The 20,845-nt window shown below is 37.9% G+C and overlaps 2 protein-coding genes across 3 annotated transcripts; one reads left to right on the forward strand and one right to left on the reverse strand.

Moving 5' to 3' along the window:
- Positions 1–5,934: 5,934 nt before the first annotated feature.
- Positions 5,935–9,175, forward strand: LOC107777928 (putative beta-glucosidase 41). 2 transcript variants are annotated; one of them, XM_016598098.2, is made up of 13 exons: positions 5,935–6,133; positions 6,207–6,273; positions 6,403–6,461; positions 6,902–6,977; positions 7,079–7,150; positions 7,224–7,311; positions 7,390–7,645; positions 7,730–7,845; positions 7,917–8,140; positions 8,221–8,252; positions 8,337–8,439; positions 8,503–8,611; positions 8,751–9,175. In XM_016598098.2, exons 1-13 carry the CDS (start codon positions 6,011–6,013, stop codon positions 8,941–8,943), a joined length of 1,518 nt encoding a protein of 505 aa, XP_016453584.2. In that variant the 5' UTR covers positions 5,935–6,010; the 3' UTR covers positions 8,944–9,175. The 2 variants fall into 2 exon arrangements, with proteins under 2 accessions (XP_016453584.2, XP_016453585.2); XM_016598099.2 differs by lacking the exon at positions 5,935–6,133 and adding an exon at positions 6,627–6,667 and having other exon boundaries at positions 6,203–6,273.
- Positions 9,176–10,622: 1,447 nt separating this feature from the next.
- Positions 10,623–14,514, reverse strand: LOC107777929 (uncharacterized). Its single transcript, XM_016598100.2, has 4 exons — positions 14,002–14,514; positions 12,560–12,728; positions 11,343–11,445; positions 10,623–11,273 (listed from the first exon to the last, which is right to left on the reverse strand). The coding sequence occupies exons 1-4, from the start codon at positions 14,370–14,372 to the stop codon at positions 10,924–10,926; spliced, it is 993 nt and encodes a 330-aa protein (XP_016453586.2). The 5' UTR covers positions 14,373–14,514; the 3' UTR covers positions 10,623–10,923.
- Between the last annotated feature and the right edge of the window lie 6,331 nt (positions 14,515–20,845).

Here is a 20,845-nt window from a genome sequence, read left to right on the forward strand (position 1 = left end):
CTATTCATCCGGGTGCCGCCAAAATGTATCAAGATTTGTGGCAACATTATTAGTGGAGAAGAATGAAAAAGGATATAGTTGCATATGTATCTCGGTGTTTGAATTGTCAGCAAGTTAAGTACGAGCATCAGAGACCTGGTGGTTTGCTTCAGAAGTTAGAAATTCCTGAGTGGAAGTGGGAGGGTATCACTATGGATTTTGTTGTTGGACTCCCACAGACTCAGAAGAAGTTCGATACAGTATGGGTCATTGTGGACAGGTTGACCAAGTCAGCACATTTCATTCCAGTGGCAATTACCTATTCTTCAGAGCGGTTAGCTGAAATTTACATTCGTAAGATTGTCCGCCTTCATGGTGTGCCCATGTCTATTATTTCAGACCGAGATACGCAGTTCACCTAGCATTTCTGGAGGGTTGTACAGCGTGAGTTAGACACGCAGGTTGAGTTGAGTACAACATTTCATCCACAGATATACGGACAATCAGAGCGCACTATTCAGATATTGGAAGATATGCTTCACGCTTTTATTATAGATTTTGAAGGTTCTTAGGATTAGTTCTTGCCACTTGCAGAGTTTTTCTATAATAACAGCTACCAGTCAAGCATTCAGATGGCTCCGTATGAAGCATTATACGGGAGGCGATGTCGTTCGCCAGTTGGTTGGTTTGAACCGGGAGAGGCTCGGTTGTTGGGTACTGATTTGGTACAGGATGCCTTGGATAAGGTCAAGGTTATCTAGGATCGACTTCGCACAGCTCAGTCTAAGCAAAAAAGTTATGCCGACTGTAATGTTCGTGATGTTGCATTCATGACTGGAAAAAGAGTATTGCTCCGGGTTTTACCTATGAAAGGTGTAATGAGATTCGGAAAGAAGGGCAAGTTAAGCCCTATGTATATTGGACCCTTTGAAATTCTTGAAAGGGTGGGTGAAGTGGCCTACAAACTTGCACTACCACCTAGTTTATCAGCAGTTCATCCGGTGCTCCATGTATCTGCTCCGGAAATATCATGGTGATCCGTCCCATATGTTAGATTTCAGCTCAGTCCAATTGGACAAAGATTTGACTTATGAGGAGGAGCCGGTAGCTATGCTAGCCCGGCAGGTCCGACAGTTGAGGTCTAAAAGTTATCCCTTAGTCCGGGTGCAATGAAGAGGTCAGCCAATTGAGGCAGCTACTTGGGAGTCCGAGCCGGACATGCAAAGTAGATATCCCCACCTTTTCACCAGATCAGGTATTTTTCTAACTCCGTTCGAGGACGAACGTTTGTTTTAGAGGTGGAGAATGTGATAACCCAATATGTCATCTTTAATTTTAAATATTTATTTCTGTGTTCTGAGACCTCGAAAAGCACTATTCAGCATTCCTTGACTTGCGCGCATAGTCCGTAAATTTTTTCGGAAAGTTTTTATTTGAAAAATTGATTAAAATGTGAAATAGAGTTTTAAAACTCAACTAAGTTGACTTCGGTCAACGTTTCGAGTCAACGGACCCAGATCAGTATTTTGATAGTTCTGGTAGGCCCGTATCATTATTTGGGACTTGGGCGTATGCCCGAAATCGAATTCGAATGTCCCTAGCTCAAATTATCGGCATTTAACGGAAACTAGAAATTTAAAGGTTTAAGAATTCTTAAATTTGGTCATAATTGGGTTCTTGTTGATACCGGGTCACGATTTAGATTCCGAGAGTTCGATCAGTTTTGCAACAATATTTATGACTAATGTACAAAATTTGAAGTTATTCCGAGGTACGTAGGCACATTTTCCGTTAGCTTTTGAAAAATATTAAAGGTTTGATTTTATAAAGCTTAAATTTTTAAAGTTTGACCGGAGATTTGACTTTTGAGCAAACGACCCCGGAATGGAATTTTGATGATTCTAATAGCTTCTTATGGTGATTTCGGACTTAGGCACATGTTCGGATTTGGAAGTCCGTAGGACAATTCGGCGAATTTTGGCAAAAGTTGGAAAATAGAAGATTTTTGGAAAGTTTGACCGGAAGTTGACTTTATTGATATCGGGATCAGAATTTGATTCTGAAAAATGGAACAACTTAATTATGTCATTTATGACTTGCATGCAAAATTTAAATTCATTCCGAATTGATTTGGCATGTTTCGACGCGAGTTATAGAATTGAAAATTTCATAAACTCATAAGTCTGAATCGACGCGCGATTTGTAGTTTCGTCATTGTTATGTGTGATTTGAGACCTCGAGAAGGTCCATAATATATTTTGAGACTTGTTGGTGTCGGACGGGGTCCCTAGGGGCTCGGGTGAGTTTCAGAGTGGTTTCGAATCATTTTTAAGTCATTTTAACTACTGGTTTTTGACAGCAGTGTGCGAAATTTCTGATGCGCAAAGCTAACTTTGGAGGCTTATATCTCGAAATCTATAAAGAAAATAAAAATTATCAAAACATGCAAGTTGTAGACCTTTGATTCTAGTTTCTAGAAAGACAAACTATTCATCATTTGGAAATTTGTACAGAAATTTATGGTCGATTGACGGAAGGCTGGTAATGCAGTTTTTGTTTGTTTGGCAGTGTGCATCGCCAGAAATTTCTGATCCACAGGGCTGACTTTGAAAGCTTATATCTCGCAATCTATAATGAAACTGAAAATTATCAAAACATTAAAGTTGTAGACCTTTGATTCTAGTTTCCATAAAAATAAACCATTCATCATTTGAATATTTGTACATAAAGTTATGATCGATTGACTGAAGGTTGGTACTGTAATTTTTGGTTTAAAAATTTTGAGACAAGTCGGATCTCACAGATGCGACTTTCTTGGAGAGAATATATATGTCCGGGGTCCGACATTTTTGTTCATTTTTATAGTTTTAGACCTCGGTTTTGGTCGATTTCAAAGGCATTTTTTACGAGTTTGAATTGGGTAAGTATTCTTTATCCAAAATTAGTTATATTTCATGATTCCATACTCATTTACATCATGAATCCGTGAATTTATGGAAGAAAAAATAGATTTTTATAAAATCTTTCAAAACGAAAATTTAAGATTTGAAAGCCAATCCGACGTCGAAATTCGATAATTTTTATATGGTTGAACTCGTATCGGAATGAGTATTCGGATTTCGTGAGCTTTTTGGGAACTGGGACGTGGGCCCCACTATCGATTTTTGAAATGAATTTCGGATTTTAATCCAAAAAATTAGTAATTTCATATGGAATTACTTCCTACTATTCGTGTTGAGAATATTGAATTATTGTGACTAGATTTGAAGCTGTCGAACATCAATTCGTGAGACAAAGGTTTATTGGAATCTTGAATTTGGTTGCGAAGCGAGGTAAGTGTAGTGGTTAAACTTGACTTGAGGGAATAGAATCCTTGAATTATTGCTACGTGAATTTCATGTGTAACGACGTATAGGCGAGGTGACGAGTGCCTATACGTCGTCAAATTAATTGTTTGCACATTTATCTGGAAATCATAAGTTATTTTCAATCATAATTATTATATTAATTATTTCTCTCATATTCCTTGCTCAATATTATGCCTTGAATCAATGCTATATTTGCTACATGCTTATTTAATTTATGTGACTTAATTGTTACTTGACATTTAGCATACTAAATATTAAATTATCTATTTTCTCCTTAATTTTTATAATTAATTGCTACTTGTCATCACTTGTTTTTAAATAAATCATAATTACTATATGCTTGTTGTCTTACAATTTCATATTAATTGTTGTATTTATTGAAATAATTTCTTTTATAAGAATTGGTAAATTATATTATTGAGGAGCGGGTTGCACACTGTAACAGAAATAAAAGTGAATATATTGGAGGAGCGGGTTGCACGACGTGACAGAATTGATTGAAAGTGAATATATTGGAGGAGCGAGTTTCACTTCGCAAAAGAATTGATTGAAAATATATATTGAGGATCAGGTTGCACGCCACAACGGAATTAAATGAAAATGAATATATTGTGGGATCGGGTTGCACGCAACAACGGAATTGAATATGAATATATTGTGGGATCGGGTTGCACGCTACAACGGAAAGTGATTTAAGTAATAATTGGTTATGACTGCTGAGTTGGCTTGATTATTGATACGATTTACCAGTTTAATTTCTATTCTTGTTCTCCTATATTGTTGTTGTTATTATTATTATTATTATTGCGTATGGGTTAATGTAAGTGACCTGCCTTAGCCTCGTCACTACTTCGTCGAGGTTAGGCTCGGCACTTACTGGGTGCATGGGGTCGGTTATACTCATACTATACTCTGCACTTCTTGTGCAGATACCAGAGTTGGTCCCAACGGCGTACAGTAGATTTGCTCGGATTCAGCTATCCACAAGAGACTTGAGGTATAGCTACACGACGTTCGCAGCTCTGAAGTCCCATCTACTTTATTTTAGCTGTGTATTTCTGTCACACAACTTTATTTTCATTGAAATCATTATTTGTATTATTCTAGTAGCTCGTGCACTTGTGACACCCGTTCTGGGATGATATTTAGATATCGCTATTATTATGGTATACTCACTTTATTTCAGATTTTATTCCAGTTATTAGTTTCTTTATTTTTAATTAAATAAATAATATTTTAAAAAAAGGTTAAAATTATTTTAACGTTGGCTTGCCTAGCAAATGAAATGTTAGGCGTCATCACGGTCCCGAATATGAAAATTTTGGGTCGGGACACTAGGACAACAATCTTTTCCCTTTATCTTGGTAAATAAGGAACGACTGTTAAAAGAAAAGACGTTCACAAAAAAATTGGTAAATCCAAATACTAACGTTGGTACAACGTAACACTATGCAACAAGTGCATAACGAGTATATGTTACATGCTAGAACCAAGGCAGAATAGTTTATGAATGTTTTGGTTTGGGATTTCCTCAACTATTAAGCAGAGAGAGCGACTGGAATTAAGAAGATTGATAATAATTAGTTGTGTCATCAGGGCACTAGAGCTATTTCTCAAGACGTTGCTAATAACGTTTTGCGCTTCTCTTTTCAAATTTTACGTGTCTTTACACAAATTTCCCCACACACCAAAAAAATTAGAAACGGTTGTGTTGACAACATACAAGGAAGGATTACTAGAGTTGACGTATATTGGTTGCAACTTCACCTCTATACGAAAATTACTAAAGTTGCAGTATAATATATAGTTGCAATTTCATCCTACACAATTCCGTGCAATTTCACGCTAATCAAAAGTCTTTTATCCCCTCTTTATTCATGGGTTCAACTCAACCAAAGAAATTATTTTGAAAAAAAAACTGAACGCAAAGTCAAAGTATAAAATTGGATAAATCAGACGCCACTAACCTCTTCATATAAAATTCTTTTATTTTATGATTATGATAATAAAAGTTACTTTTCTTTTAATTTTCTGTACACTTTCTTATGAGTTATTATCGTCTCTAAAGAAGCTGAAATCTTAAAAGCCACTCAGATGTTGAGAGTTGAAACTAATTGGAGGAATAATAGTCGTGAAGGTTAAGTCGTAGGAATCCAATCGGCGGGTTATACAGACTTGTCACTCCCAGATCACGACGTGTTAGCAAAAGTGCGAAGATGGCATAAGAAGGCAATACTTTATCTTGAGTGAGCAAATTTTATTTCCTTCTTTGTGCCAAATAAATAAATACTATAAATGTAAAGATATTTTTGTCTATAAGCATATTGTTTATTTATATATACATCGCAATTTCATTAAAAATCAAATACTAAGTGCGAGTAAATATATTTTTGTATGCCACATCGTCCCAACAACTATATATTGCCCTACATTTGTGGCGCAAGAGAAGGATGAACGTCTCATTTTCTATCCAACCAAGCTACCATACAGTACCAAAACTACTCCAAATGTTTTGCTCTTCCTTGAAGATACAAAGGTTCTCTCTCTATATATATATCAAGTCTGAGCATTTTGCACTTTCTTTTTCTACTAACAACAACTAAACCAAACTTTGACATTTAATTGCTCACCTTATTTAGACTAAAAGGACTCCTCAACCCCCTATGACAATCATCTTTTATCTCTTCACCATCTGCTTGTCATGTCTCTATGTAAACTCGGAGTCCATCAGCCGTTCTGATTTTCCAGAGGGGTTCGTTTTTGGAACTGCTTCTTCAGCTTATCAGGTATCGCTTTAATTACTTTTTTCGCCGTTCTTCTTTTGCCCCTTTGAACTGCATGTTTCTTTTGCTCTTGCAGTTTGAAGGTGCAGTAGATGAAGGAAACAAGGGAATTAGTATATGGGATACCTTCATTAAGAGACCAGGTCATTTTCCAGTTTTCCTATTAACAACAACTAAACCAAATTTGGTTTTCTTGAACAGCTTTCCTTCAATCAAATATCAAGCCTTTTTTCAGAAAAAAGTTAGTAATAATATTGTTTCTGATTCCATAGGAAGAATACTGGACTTTAGCAATGCGGACACAGCAGTGGATCAATATCATCGCTTCCAGGTAAAATCATGCACCTTAATTAAGCTACATTGATTGCCACGTACAGTTTTTTTTTTTAATTTTTTTTATTGTAAATTAAAGTTATTCATTTCTTGGTCTTTCGGGGTACTAAACTTTATTGGAAACACATGTAAACATGCTTTCGGCTAAGGATTATCTTTGCAGAGAAAAAACCACGATATTTGGAGAGAATGGAAAAATAAAAGGTACTACTACTTTATGGACAAGTAGAGTCACCTAATCATTTCATAATTAAGCACCGATTGATTAAAATAAGAGAACACACATGGGACTTATCATCTTTAAAAGATAAGAATAACAGTTGCTTCCACATCAGGGTATTCTCTAGGAAAAAACTACAAAAAAAGAGCCTCTTGTCCAAAAAGTCTCAGTTTTGTCGTTATTTAACTAACTAATACGAGGTGACTTTGACATTACAGAGTGACATAGAATTGATGAAGAAAATAGGAATGGATGCCTATAGATTTTCAATATCTTGGACACGTATATTCCCAAGTAAGATTTTTTTCTTTTTTTTTTCTCCTCTTTTTATTAAGACTAGTATTTTTCTTCTATTTTGCTTCCTAGCTTACATGTAGCATTATTATATGTCACAGATGGAACAGGGGAACCAAATCCAGAAGGAATCCAATACTACAACAATCTCATAGATGCCTTACTAGAAAAAGGTTTCATTAAGTAACATTCTATCTACAACCAAACTTTATACATATGAAGCTAATCATTTTATTGTAAACTCAGGAATTCAACCCTATGCAACACTGTTTCACTGGGATCTACCACAAATGCTTGAAGATTCGTACGAGGGATTTTTGAGCAATCGAATAATGTATGTACTTCAACGAGCATACGGTCTTTCAGAAGTGAAGTACAAAATTTTCATCTGATAAACTCTATTTCGTTACAGACATGAATTTGAACGATATGCTATTACTTGTTTCAAAGCATTTGGGGATAGAGTAAAGCATTGGATCACCTTTAACGAGCCTCACGGTTTTACAATTCAAGGTTATGATTCGGGGGTTCAAGCTCCAGGAAGGTGCTCTATTCTTTTCCACGTTTTCTGCAGGAAAGGAAAATCGTCTATCGAGCCATATATTGCAGCACATAACATTCTGTTGTCTCATGCTGCTGCTTATCATGCTTACCACAAAAAGTTCAAGGTATATGTTAATGACTACTTCATTAAAAAAAAGAGAAGGAGATTAGTATTTGGACTTTCTGTTCTTATTCACCTAGTATTCCAGGCAAGTCAAGGAGGCAAAGTGGGGATAGCATTAGATGCTAAATGGTATGAGCCACTTTCAGATTGCGAAGAGGACAGAGCTGCTGCAAGTAGAGCAATGGATTTTGGACTTGGCTGGTAATTTTAGTCATGTATTTATTGTAATAATGAGTGTAACATAGTGATATAACGAAAATAAAGTGACTCAGGTTCCTTGATCCACTTCTACTTGGGAATTATCCTCTTTCAATGCAGAAGTTGGTGGCAGAAAGACTGCCTGAGATCAGTCCCGAGATGTCAAAACTGCTGAAGGGGTCTTTGGATTTTCTTGGCATCAATCATTATACCACGTTATATGCTCGGAATGATAGAGCTAGGATTAAGAAGCTTGTATTAAATGATGCTTACTCTGACTCTGCTGTGATAACTACCCGTAAGATATCAAAAGTACTACTACTATTTCAATTGGATGATAAATCAAAAGTATTAACTGATGACTCCTTGTTACTTCAGCTTTCAGGCGTGGAGTCGCAATTGGAGATAAGGTATGTCTAACTAGTTGCTTGTGGCACTTTTATATTTGCTTCAAGTGGTGATTTTTGTCCTCAAAAGATCATGTCTTCCTCCAGGAAGCATCTGGTTGGCTGCGCATTGTCCCCTGGGGCATTCGGAAATTAATGAATTACATCAAAGATAAATATGGAAACCCGTTGGTGATTATTTCTGAAAATGGTAAGAAATGTCATCCTACACAAGTAAGAAACAGAACATGAGTGATAATTGTCCTGATTGCAGGTGTGGATGAACCTAACAAATCGTATATCGCATTAAATGATGCTTTACAAGATGACAGCAGAATAATTTACCACAGAGACTATCTTTCAAATCTCTCTGCTGCCATAAGGTGCTCACTAGTCAGCTGGCTTCCCTATACTCAAACTTTGATTTTGGTGCATTTCAGATTACTACGCTTCGGAATAATTATCTATTTCCTGGTTATTCTGTTCATACATCTAATTTAACAAATTGTCAAACTAATGCAGGGAAGACAACTGCAATATCAAAGGTTACTTTGTTTGGTCTCTACTTGATAACTGGGAATGGAATTCAGGTTATACTGTACGGTTTGGACTATACTATGTAGACTTCAAGAATAATCTCACAAGGATACCGAAATCCTCTGCTAAGTGGTTCAAAAGCATGCTGACGTCAAAGAGAAACCTGAACATAGAATAAAGAAATTTGTTTAATTCGTTTGAATTCGCTGATGACAGAAGCAAAGATGATACTGTAAAATTTGATCAATGTACATTAGTATCATTTCTTGTACATTTTGTGACATAAGATACTGTAAAATTGGATCTATGTACATTAGATTTCATAGCCTGTAAATTGTGTACCAATAAACAAAGAATACAGGAGACAGTTGAATGCAATTGTTCAATAAAATACAAAAACTTCAGAGGAAGATGAAGCATTTGATGTCTGTTCTCTTTTCTTTTTCCAGGTCCAGCTAGTGTGACGCTATAACAGTGTTGAAACATCAACCAAGCAATACTATAAATCTATAACACTAGAAAACTAAAACAGCACATTCTGTAGCTCAAAAAGAATAGTTAATGGTATAGTCTGCAGATTTAAATCGTATAATTTGCTCAAGTAGATTTGAGATTCCTACTATCAGTGGCAGAACTAAGTAGAAGGAGGGGGTTCATTGAATCCCCTTCCAACGAAAAATTATACTGCACAAATAGAGTAAAAAAGATTTTTTTTATTAGATGTATGCTTTTGAATCTCCTTGACGTGAAGAAAAATTCTAGTGAAGTGGCAAAGGAGTTCAAAATTTGTTTTAGATCACAAGTTCAAATCTCGTATATGACATTCTATTATTTTTTTGAATCTCCTTGTATAAATTCCTGACTCCACCTCTGCTTACAATGTTACCATCAGCAAATTGTTCTCCTGGAAAACTAACTTAAACTAACTTTTGGATCAGTGCCTTTCCTATAAAATGCAGTAAATCCTTTACATCCCAAAAGCCCAGATTGCCAACCGATTCTTTTTTTTTTTACTTGCATGATCCCGCATACTTGTGCGTGTGTTTGAGAGCCAACATTGTGCAAATCTTGTTTGACGAGTTTAGAAGATAGAACCACGACTGTGTAGGACAGACTCCAAGTAAAAAAGACTCGGGGAAGTGCTCTGAGAAATGGCGTATCCGCCACACTCACGCATCATTCTTCAATCCATGACGGAGGGAGTTACACATGCGATAACCCCGAAACTAGAGTGATTATGGCTTTCATCGACACCAATTTCTGGTGAATATACCTATCTTTTGAACACGATCAACGGAACAGAGGTCTCTGCATCGTCCGTTCATCTTGTCTATCTTAGTAGGGTATCTTCGTGCCTTTTGAACTTTTTGCAGCTTGCAGTCCCGTCCAGAGGCCAAATGTTGCTGTAAACCACCTAGCAGAAGCTGCATTTATACCCCAACCCATAGTTTAGAGTCCTGTTTGGATGAGAAAGGCCTTCTCGCTGATACTTGGAATGAAAGATGACCTCTAGCTATCCCCGTTAAAAATCTTTATATAACAAAAAAATTTGAAAAGTCTTTTGAGTGCAGCATCCAGGAGCAAAGAGAAATTGGTATATTCAGGACGTTTTTGGCTATAATCTAGAGTTTCCGTTGTGAGTGCTATTCTGGAGAAAGAGCCAATCGCCACCCTTGAGAGGCAAAGAACCACGCAGCAAAAAGCCATAAAAATGAAAGAAAAATAACGACCATACAGCGACAAAAGTTACTTCTGCATCTAACTCCATATTATCAAGGTTGAAAACAGTGACGGCAAAGCATATTCCAGTTTCGCCGTGCGTGGAAAGTTGAACAAAAGAAACAACTGGATACGATGTAGAGAAGATGCACTTTGAACTTTAGAATCCCTGCAAAATACATGGTGTCCCCCTAAATCCAAGTTAACGTCGCATGCAGATGCAGCCAGTGACTGCTAAATGCCAAAATAATCTTCTCTCTCTAGATGACTGAGTGAAGAAATAGACCTAACACTTTCAAAAACGACTTTATTTAATTTACAAGCCTAATCGGTAAGTCATTCATAGTCCTATTCAACCAAAACCATCAGTACTTAAAGAAACTGTAACACTCAGTGATGTAACTTCGGCAAATTGAAATAACTTCGGGGACATTGATAATTAACGGCGTTTCAGGACGACAACCATAATAGCCATGATTGCCAAGCCGATGAAAGATGCTCCCAACGTCTTTTCCACAGCGCCTAATTTAGCACTTCCATCAGCTTCAATAAAAACCTTGGTGCCTCCAAAGAGATTGTTAAAGTAATCCGACAAGCTGCTCATCATATTGATCACTGTTTGTGTCACTGTATGTGTAACATTCTGCAGAAAACCTGTAAATGAATTCTTGGATTTAGACTCTTCCGCCTCATATTTGGAAAACGCATTCCTTGGGGATGACTGAGAAAAGGAATCAGTATCAGCAACGGACTCATCCATCTTTTGATCCAAGTCAGGGAATGATGCACCTGCAATAATGGGAATATAGTAAGAAGCTTGGACCATGATGAGGGTTTTGAAGAAAATCAAGGACATACATTTCTCACTGGTTTTCTGTGACTCGAGGAATTCTTGAAGGGCAGGATTTTGCAGTACTGCAGTCCACACATTTGGGTCACAAGCAATTGAAGCAACAACACTCTGGGGAGGGAGAAAAATGAAATTAACATTAGCAAACATGGAATACTCGTGACCTCCGGACACTCCTAAGAGCTTCACAAAGTTGTTATATGCTCATATGCCAATATGAGTAACAAAACAAAAATGCATAAAAAAAGGACACTAGCAGATTCTACTTATATTTCTATAGCACCTAACACATCTAGGCAGCTTCGTGCTCACGCCTCATGCTAAAATTTGAATTAAGAAACCTAATACACCCGCCTTCTTCAAAACCGCAGAATTGAATATCATGGCAAATTACACTAAATGAATTTTCAGAAAGTAAAATAAACAAGCTAAAGAAATCTCCAGCAGGTGAACTGCAGGGGCAGGGGACTTTATCTTGCATATCACTGCCATTCTAAGAGTCAAATTACAGTTATGTTAACCTGCTGCTTCTTAAGAAATTTAAGATAGTATCTCAAAGATCAGTATTCCACTCGACTCAGATAAAGCTCTTCTACAGACGTCAACATCTAGAGAGCAGTGTCAAAAGAAAAATCAAATAAGCTCCGTCCTACTACACACTGGCAAGGATGAAAAGCTATAAATTCTCTAGTCATTCGCACCTCCAAGAAAACATCCTCTGTTCAAGGAGATTTCACGGGTACAATTAGGGACTGTTTATACAGTATAATTTTGTATTTTAACTGATATTTGATTCAGTTTCTCTTGACCCTGACAAGAGTGGGTTGCTCTAGTGGTGAGTACCCTCCACTTCCAACCAAGAGGTTGTGAGTTCGAGTCACCCCAAGAGCAAGGTGGGGAGTTCTTGGAGGGAGGGAGCCGAGGGTCTATCGGAAACAGCCTCTCTACCCCAGGGTAGGGGTAAGGTCTGCGTACACACTACCCTCCCCAGACCCCACTAGTGGGATTATAGTGGGTTGTTGTTATTGTTGTTGTTCTCTTGACCAGATCTTCATATTTGGTCAAATTGAACATAGGCATATTCATTCCTCATCCTAGTAACAACTTATATACTAAAGAATTAAAAAAGAAATTGCTATATCAAGTGTCTATGTCATGAACATGGAGTAGTACATAGGATAGAGAACTCAAAAAAATTGTTAACATAAATGACAAAGCAGAAAACCTGAGCTGCAGGAGTTTCACTTAGAAACCTAAATGCCTGTATAGCATGTTTCGGCGCGGAAGGAGTGACAACAGTCTTGCTGGCAACACAGGCTTTTGAGAAGGGCAATAAGCTTGAGCCGGAAATACAAGAACCTCCATAATCACTAGCAGGTGGGGACAAATATACCCTGTAAATTTAAGAAGCATTTTGAATTACCACTATGTTAGTAGTTGATCGCAATAACTATCAGATCAGAAAAATATCTTTTGCGCAAATATAACGGCAGAGTGACATTGAGAAGTCAATATCACAACCAAGTACAATATATCCACCAAATCCCAGGCCATAAATCTTTGCATGTGGCCAAAGGTTCATGGTTAATGGCAGTATGAAAAGATTAATGGTACCAAAATTATTAGCAGATGAAAAGATTAATGGTACCAGAATTATCAGCAGCTCGAGAGCCTAATTGACAAGCTATTTTCATTTTTATATTCCATACAAGGAAGAATTCAGCATGAAGTTCTTTTTCCTTCTCCTTTCCCTTCATCCTTTACAGGTCCAATACTAAGGTATGTCACTTTACTAACAGTCACAGAAACGAGAGCATCTGAACTCTCGCAAAGTGTCACACAACTATAGTACTTATGAGAATATGCAGCTCATGACACGTAACAAGTTGAAAAGGCCCTTTCCTTTTTTTTTTGTAAAAGCTTTCCGCGCCTAAATGTTTAGAGGCGGATTAAGAATTTAGGCTCTATAAGTTCAACGTTCAAAGTTTTAAAAATTGAACCCATTGTAATTTTAAAAATTATGGATTCATACACATTATTTATTGCAATTTTGGAGAAATTTTTAAGCACAAAGGTACTAGGTTCAGCTGAAGCTTGTACCAATGCATTGCATCGTCCTCTAGAGGTTTACACCACTCAAATGAATACATGATACATGTTTTAACCTACACTCTTATCACTAAATCATAGTTAATTAATACACATTCTCACCTTAATTTATGACATAACCATGGTAGAATATTTGATTTTGGTCTGGATACATTTTTAACCCCTTTTTTTGGGTTAATCCAAAAGGCCTTAACAGCATAAATGCCTTACTTAACTTCCCTCCTTTTACTATCGTGTGTCAATATGAACAGCAAACACTACCCTGCAGAGCTTATTTGCGGTTAGTTCTACAGACCAAAAGGTGCTTCCATTTCAAAATTTACTTCGTATTGGATAATTCCAAGTTACATTAAAGTGAAGCAACATAGACAACACCATGTCCCATTTTATTCTACCGAGTAAAAACAGATTGATCAAAAGGTTGAAAAGCATGATCTTTGCACTTAATATTTATCATAAAGTATCGCCTTTGTGTTAAAAAACCAATAGCACAGTAAATTTTAGTATAGCAAAAGTAAAAATTCTCGTGCAGGAGAAGTTAGATTAGTTAAAGTGTACTTTTCGAGTGCATCTTTGAGATCAGAAGTAGCCTCTGTAGCTTCCTGAAGAGAAGGCGCTCCACCGAATACGACTCTTGGCAGCGGCTCACCAGACTTAACGATCATGTCCTCCTCGCCGCCGGCCATCTCCCAGTCATCAAATTCCGACAAAATCTTTTGCACCGAAGACACATCGACTGAACCACCGTGAACCACGCCGGACTTGACATCTTCCGAGGATGATGTTATCGCGGACACCGACACCGGACGGACGACGTTGCGCGCGGCTGTATAAACTGGATGCTCCGCCGTTACAGAGCGGAAGCCGCTGTTAGCGACGGTGACTCCGGCTACTTTCGCCGCTGCTCTGAACGCTCCTCCGCCACCCATGATTTTCGTGATTATCTATCTCTTCGAAATTGACGAAGAAAAATATGTGACCAATTCTTTAAGGAACGAAGAGAACGATTGCGTGTAGGTTTCGTGGTAAGCGAGGAGTCTGACGATGTCACGTGTCAATGACTTGTTGCTTACTTAGTTAGGAAGATCTTTTTGTTCGGATAATATTCCCAAATAATCTATCAAAAATAATGAGGGAATATATATATATAATATTTAGTTAATGTTTGTGTTTAATTAAGCGATTAACTGATACCTCATTCGGAAAGAGAGAAAGATGAAAAAATAAAATAAGAATAATTTATCTATCTATATTATATTAAAAATATTTATACTATATTAAAATGGTTAAGTTCTTAAGCCTAAAATTAAATTATTAAAATACTCATTAAATTTTGATGGACAGTTTTACCCTTCATCAAAGAAAGGATAAGATAAAAATCTTCTAAATAAATCAAATTCCCTACTCCTGGAAAATGACACCAATTAACAAATTCTCAAGAAAAGAACTGACAGACGCACCTCTTCGATAGCACTATACAACATGACTTGGAAAAGGTGTTTTATCATTTTCAAAAGGCGTTGCTTGTAACACACAGTAGTACAAAGATGCTTTCCATCGGAATCAAGAATTTCAAAAGGACGAGTGAAATATTGTAAAGAAGTGTATCTAAAATTTATATTTGACAGGTTTAACTTTTATCTCTTATCATAAATTTATTGTTGCTTTGAAATTATATGTTTAAAATTATATTTATTTTAAAATTTTAGTAATTTTTACATATATTTATACTCCAAGTCCATGCTGAAAACAAGACCGTTCGGAGTGCAGGATTTGAACTGCCAATATCACTTGTAAATGTGCACCAAATAATAATTACACCATAAGAGTCTTTGAGCATGTGTGCACACATATATATTTAAATAATTTTAAAAAAATATAACATTATTATACATGATTTAGGAAAAAGAGTATGAGTTCACGTGAACCCATACCCCTGGATACGCCTCAGCCATCCATAGTATGGAAGAGGAAATCTTGAGGAGTCGATGGAGATAAGAGTTCTCCACTTCACCATTTAATCAGGGATATCAATCGATAACCCTTCGCTGAAAAATTATATTATATTATTAGGTAATTTTTTTATTTTATACATATTTACCATAAGTTGAATTTTCTTGACTTTTAGGTGTATTTAATTTTTTATATTTTGATACCCCTTAATAAAAGTTCTAACTCCACTACCAATCCTAGATAAAACTTATAAGACAAGGCAATGGAGTAAACAATGCAATGTTTGAATTGAAAACATACGAGTTAAAGAATACATTTCTCTTCAGGAAATTAATGAAGAAAGGTATATAAAAGAAAGAAGAAGAATAAAAATAAGGTGCATATGCTAGCATGGAAACCAATTATCACAATCATAGACGGACAACACCAATTGGAAATAATGTGGAACCGATGGCTATTTTGGATCGGCAGGTTCGAAAGTCAAGGTCAAACGACATACCTTCAGTGAAGGTGCAGTGGAGAGGTCAGCCAGTCGACGAGGCTACTTGGGAGACCGAGCGGGAGATGCGGAGCAGATATCCGCACATATTTGAGATTTCAAGTACATTTCTAGACCCGTTCGAGGACGAACGTTTGTTTAAGAAGGGGATGATGTAACGACCCGACCGATCGTTTTGAGAGTTGTAGCTCCGTTCCCCCATTTACTGCTCATTTTGTATTTTATAGCTGTTATGTGACTTGCCGAGGTAGTCGGTTCGGGTCCGGTGAAGTTTTGGAATGAATTGAGACACTTAGTCTCAAAGTTGGGAACTTAAGTTGAAATGTGTAAACGACTCCGGAATAAAGTTTTGATGGTATCGTTAGCTCCGTTAGGTGAATTTGGACTTAGGAGCGTGCCCGAATTGTGAATTGGAGGTCCGTAGTGGAATTAGGCTTTTTTTTAAGCAACTATACCACTCGGCAACACTTGCCTAGTGGCTAATATATAAATAAAATCCCAAAATGGGTCCAAAGCTTACAAGATGTCCAAACCAAAATAGAAGTTGCATGAAACTACTAGCTATTAAAAAGATAGAAAAGCTAAAATTTAATGAACTAACTATTACAACATAATAAGTTGAATGCTTCCTTCTCCTATCAGTGTATGTGAATTCATTTGTCATTGGCAAATACCAAGCAGCAGCTATCAAGCTCTCATCAGGCGCCCGGGTATAATGTCCATAGGCTAAAATAAATTCCAAACATCTCCACCACAGAGTTGAAACCAGCGTAGTCTTCCAAGTGTAACTACTATATGATCTCCATATGCAGCAAACTGATTTTGTCCAAGTATTAATCATGTGCTCACTCATCAGAATTAATGTGTAGAAGAGGAGCCTGGCTTTAGGCAGACTTTGCAGGGCAAAACCCAGGCTTGAGCTGGCTTTAGGCAGACTTTGCAGGGCATAAGCCAGGCTTGAGATGGCTTTAGGCAGGCTTTGCAAGGCAAAAGCCAGGCTTGAGCTGGCTTTAGGCAGGCTTTGCAAGGCAAAATCCAGGCATGATCTGGCTTTAGGCCGGCTATGCAAGGCAAAGGCCATGAATGAGCTGGGTTTAAGCAGGCTTTGTAAGGCAAAGGCTAGGCTTTGAAACTGTGCCTTTTTGTGATCTTGTAAGCTCAGATCCTTCCTAACTAGAACCTTTAATGTAGACATCATTCTAAACATTGCTAAACCATCCTTAGATTGAGCATGAAAGAATGCTAATACCACTGAGAAATGATTCAACAATCTCCAGAAATACCATATGATAGGTTCAGCATTTTTCTTAGCATTTGGACATATCAGAAGTAGGATAAATTGTACCATTCGACACCTGCTTATCGCATTTTTTCTGTACACTATCAAAGCACCCCCAGAATGAGCATGAGACCATGCTAATACCATTGGAAAGTACCTTAATAGCATACTAAATGAGACAAATAAACATGCCGGTTTGTGCAGAGTCCAATCTTGTGAAGCTATCAGTCTGTGGTTCTTCTCTTTGCAATCCTAACCCTAAGGTTAGGTGATTGAGATTTGTCTAGATTGATCAACCTTCTCCATGCACTAGGCAGTTCAGAGAATGAATGAAACTCATATGTACCTGCATTTATTCTCTTCCAAAGCTCCCAAGTAATGATAGCTGGTACTGCTTGAAACAATGGCTTTAATTTTGGACAACACTGAGCATACCGCTAATGTCTAATAACCTGCTTCAATTGAATCAATGGCACAGTAATTCCAGCATCCCCCATGAACAAGTTCCATACCTTAGAGGCAGTAGGCATTATGACAAATATATGCTGAATGGATTCCTCTTGGGGTTGCTGAGTGGAATTAGGGTTAAAATGGCGAAAGTTGAATTTTTTTTGGAAAGCTTGACCCGGAGTTGTCTTTTTGATATCGGGGTCGGATTCTGATTCCGGAAGTTGGAGTAGGTTCGTAATATCATTTGTGACTTGTGTGCAAAATTTGGGGTCAATCAGACGTTATTTGATAGGTTTCAACGTCGTTTGCAGAAGTTGGAATTCCTTAGTTTCAATAGGCTTAAATTGGGGTGCGATTCGTGTTTTTGATGTGATTTGAGGGCTCGACTAAGTTCGTATCGCGATTTAAGACTTGTTGGTATGTTTGGTTTAGGTTCCGGGGTCCTCGGGTTGATTCCGGATGGTTAACAGATCAAAAGTTGAAGTTGAGAGATTGCCGAAGCTGGACTCTATTAGTGTTACCGCAATTGCGGAGCTTTGATCGCAGGTGCGAGCTCGCAGATGCGGGCTGGGTTGCGCAAGTGCGAGTTTGGAGGGGAGTGTGCAGGTGGTCTCAGGTGCGAGGAGTTTTCTACAACTGCGTGGCCGCATGTGCGTCGAGAGGTGCGCATAAGCGAAAAATGCGCAAGTGCGATGAGGAATTCCGCACCTGCGATTGCGCAGATGCGAGGAGAAGGACCGTAGAAGCGGAGGCCCAACTACAGTGGTTCACCGCAGAAGCGGGTGGATTGTCGCTTCCGCGACACTGTAGATGCGGCAAAGTGTCTGCAGAAGCGGAAGTGCTGGACAAAACACTTAATACAAGGGTTCACGATTGTGCTTTATTTTAAATATTTTGAGCTCGGGTTTTGGCGATTCTTGAGAGGATTTTCGAAGGGATTCTTGAGGTAAGTCCCTTGTGCTTATTTTCAATCAATAATATTGCTTCCCCATTGATTTTACCACCTAGTTGGTATGTATTTAAGGTGTAAATTGAGAGTTTGAGGCTTGAAATTTGGACAGTTTGATTTGGGGATTTGGGTGACGATTTTGCATCGGATTTTGATAAATTTGGTATGGTTGGACTCGTGGTTGAATGAGCTTTCGGGTTTTGTGACTTTTATCGAATTTCAAGATGTGGGCATGGGGGTTGGATTTTGAGTCGATTTTTGACTTTTGATTAATACCTTAGTAGTTTCTTATGGAGTTGATTCCTTTAGCCCGTATTGATTATATCGAATTGTTTATGGCTAGATTTGAGGCATTTGGAGGCCATTTCGCGAGGCGAGGGTGTGTTGGAGTATATATTTTCTCGGATTGAGGTAAGTAACAGTTCTAAATTTGGTCCTGAGGGTATGAGACCCCGGATTTTGTGATATGTGATTGGTTTTGAGGTGACGCTCATGTTAGGTGACGGGCGTGTGGGCGTGCATCGTAGGAATTGTGACTTGATAAATTTCATGTAAATGTGTGGTTGAATAATTTATTGATATCCGTACATTTTCCACGTATTAGAGAAATCAAACTATAAATCATGTTTAAACTATGTATTTACATTGTTGGGACCCACAGAGGTTGTGTACATATTGAATTATCTGCTAAATTGTCGTTTCATACTCAATCATGTTTTTTACTTGCATATTACATCTCAGTCTCTATTGTCCATTACTGATGTATCATATTATTACTGTTTGGGTTATTTATCATGATTTCTAGGAGCCCGAGAGACTAGAGAGATTGATGACTGAGTGAGGTCGAGGGCCTAATTGTTAGGATATTTATGGGATCGGGTTGTACGCCGCAACATGTTTCATTTATTTATGCCACGATTGGCTTGTTATAGCGCCTGGGCTGAAGGACCCCCTTTGAAGTCTGTACACACCCCCAGTGATTGCAAGTACCTACTGAGTGCGAGTGCCGAGTGTTGAGTGATTGAGATGAATGAGTGACTGTGAGGAAAGAGTGATTGTGAGGTTGGAGTGAATGGGAGGACTGAGTGACTGTTGATCTGAGAGGATGCATTGATTTCATTATTGTTGCACTTCAACTGTCATATATCACTGTTTTGGAAATATTCTGAGAGATATTATGTTCTGTTTGAGTTAAACTTGATATGAAATTACTGTTTGAGTTTTAAATGTTGAACTTGAAAGCATGCCTACCTTCTTATGTTGGAAATGATTGTAATTGGACTTAGCTGTAAAGCTCGTCACTATCTTTTGTTCTTTATTTAGTATTGTTACTTACTGAGTTGGTTGTACTCATATTATACCCTGCACTTTGTGTGCAGATTCAGGTATTCCCGGACACAGTGGGTGTTGATTCCTTCGCATAGTTGATTTCTGGAGATTCCGAGGTAGCTGTTGTGTTTCACATATCTTGTCTCTCCTTCTCTATCTTCCAGTTTACTGTATTTGGTCTCAAATTATTATAGACCGTGTTTTCCACATTTGTGATATATAGATGCTCATCTACTCTGTGACACCCCGATAGTTCGGACATTTCACGTTATGTTTTGGGTTTTCTATGCCGTTTGTGAGAACTTTTGCTATTAAATCTGTTTTAATTCATTCTTGTTAAAATGTTGGAAATATTTGTGAGAAGTCGGCTTGCCTAGTACCACATTAGGCGCCATCATGACAAGTTAAGATTTTGGGTCGTGACAAATTGGTATCAGAGCCTAGGTTACATATATAGGTTTCACGAGTCATGAGTAGGTTTAGTAGAGTCTTGCGGATCGGTACAAAGACGTCTGTACTTATCTTTGAGAGGCCGCCGAACCCTTAGAAAACTTCTTGTTCTTGTCATGCGGATTTGTTGACTCAGGTAACTAAACTTCTGCATTCTTTTCTCTCACAGATGGTGAGGTTATGTGCTATCGGACAGGATGGACAGCCACCAGTACCGCCAGTTAGGACCACAAGAGGTCGAGGTCGCGGTAGGGGTAGAGGTGCAGCTTGTACATCATCTAGAGCAGCACTTGCAGATCCACTAGTTTCTCCAGCTCAAGAGCAGGTTCCAGATGTGGCTGAGCGAGTGGGGCTAGCTCAGGCACCAGCTGTTCCCATTGTGATTCTAGGCCTTCAGAAGGCTTTGGCCTGGATATTGACTGTTCATATTGGCTTTGCTTAGGTGGTTTCGGCTCAGGCTGCACCAGTCACTTCTCAGGCTGGGGGAGGTACT

Source organism: Nicotiana tabacum, chromosome 2 (assembly GCF_000715075.1).
Source record: "Nicotiana tabacum cultivar K326 chromosome 2, ASM71507v2, whole genome shotgun sequence".
Lineage (NCBI taxonomy): Eukaryota > Viridiplantae > Streptophyta > Magnoliopsida > Solanales > Solanaceae > Nicotiana > Nicotiana tabacum.

Bases quoted from the DNA above. Each gene is read 5' to 3' on its own strand.
- LOC107777928 (XM_016598098.2), top strand. From the start codon at position 6,011: ATGACAATCATCTTTTATCTCTTCACCATCTGCTTGTCATGTCTCTAT. The intron at 6,978-7,078 runs GTAAGATTTTTT...TATATGTCACAG, and splicing joins TTGGACACGTATATTCCCAA to ATGGAACAGGGGAACCAAAT. The intron at 7,646-7,729 runs GTATATGTTAAT...CTAGTATTCCAG, and splicing joins CTTACCACAAAAAGTTCAAG to GCAAGTCAAGGAGGCAAAGT.
- LOC107777929 (XM_016598100.2), bottom strand. From the start codon at position 14,372: ATGGGTGGCGGAGGAGCGTTCAGAGCAGCGGCGAAAGTAGCCGGAGTC. The intron at 12,729-14,001 runs GTACACTTTAAC...TTAAATTTACAG, and splicing joins CTCAAAGATGCACTCGAAAA to GGTATATTTGTCCCCACCTG. The intron at 11,274-11,342 runs GTATGTCCTTGA...CCATTATTGCAG, and splicing joins ACAGAAAACCAGTGAGAAAT to GTGCATCATTCCCTGACTTG.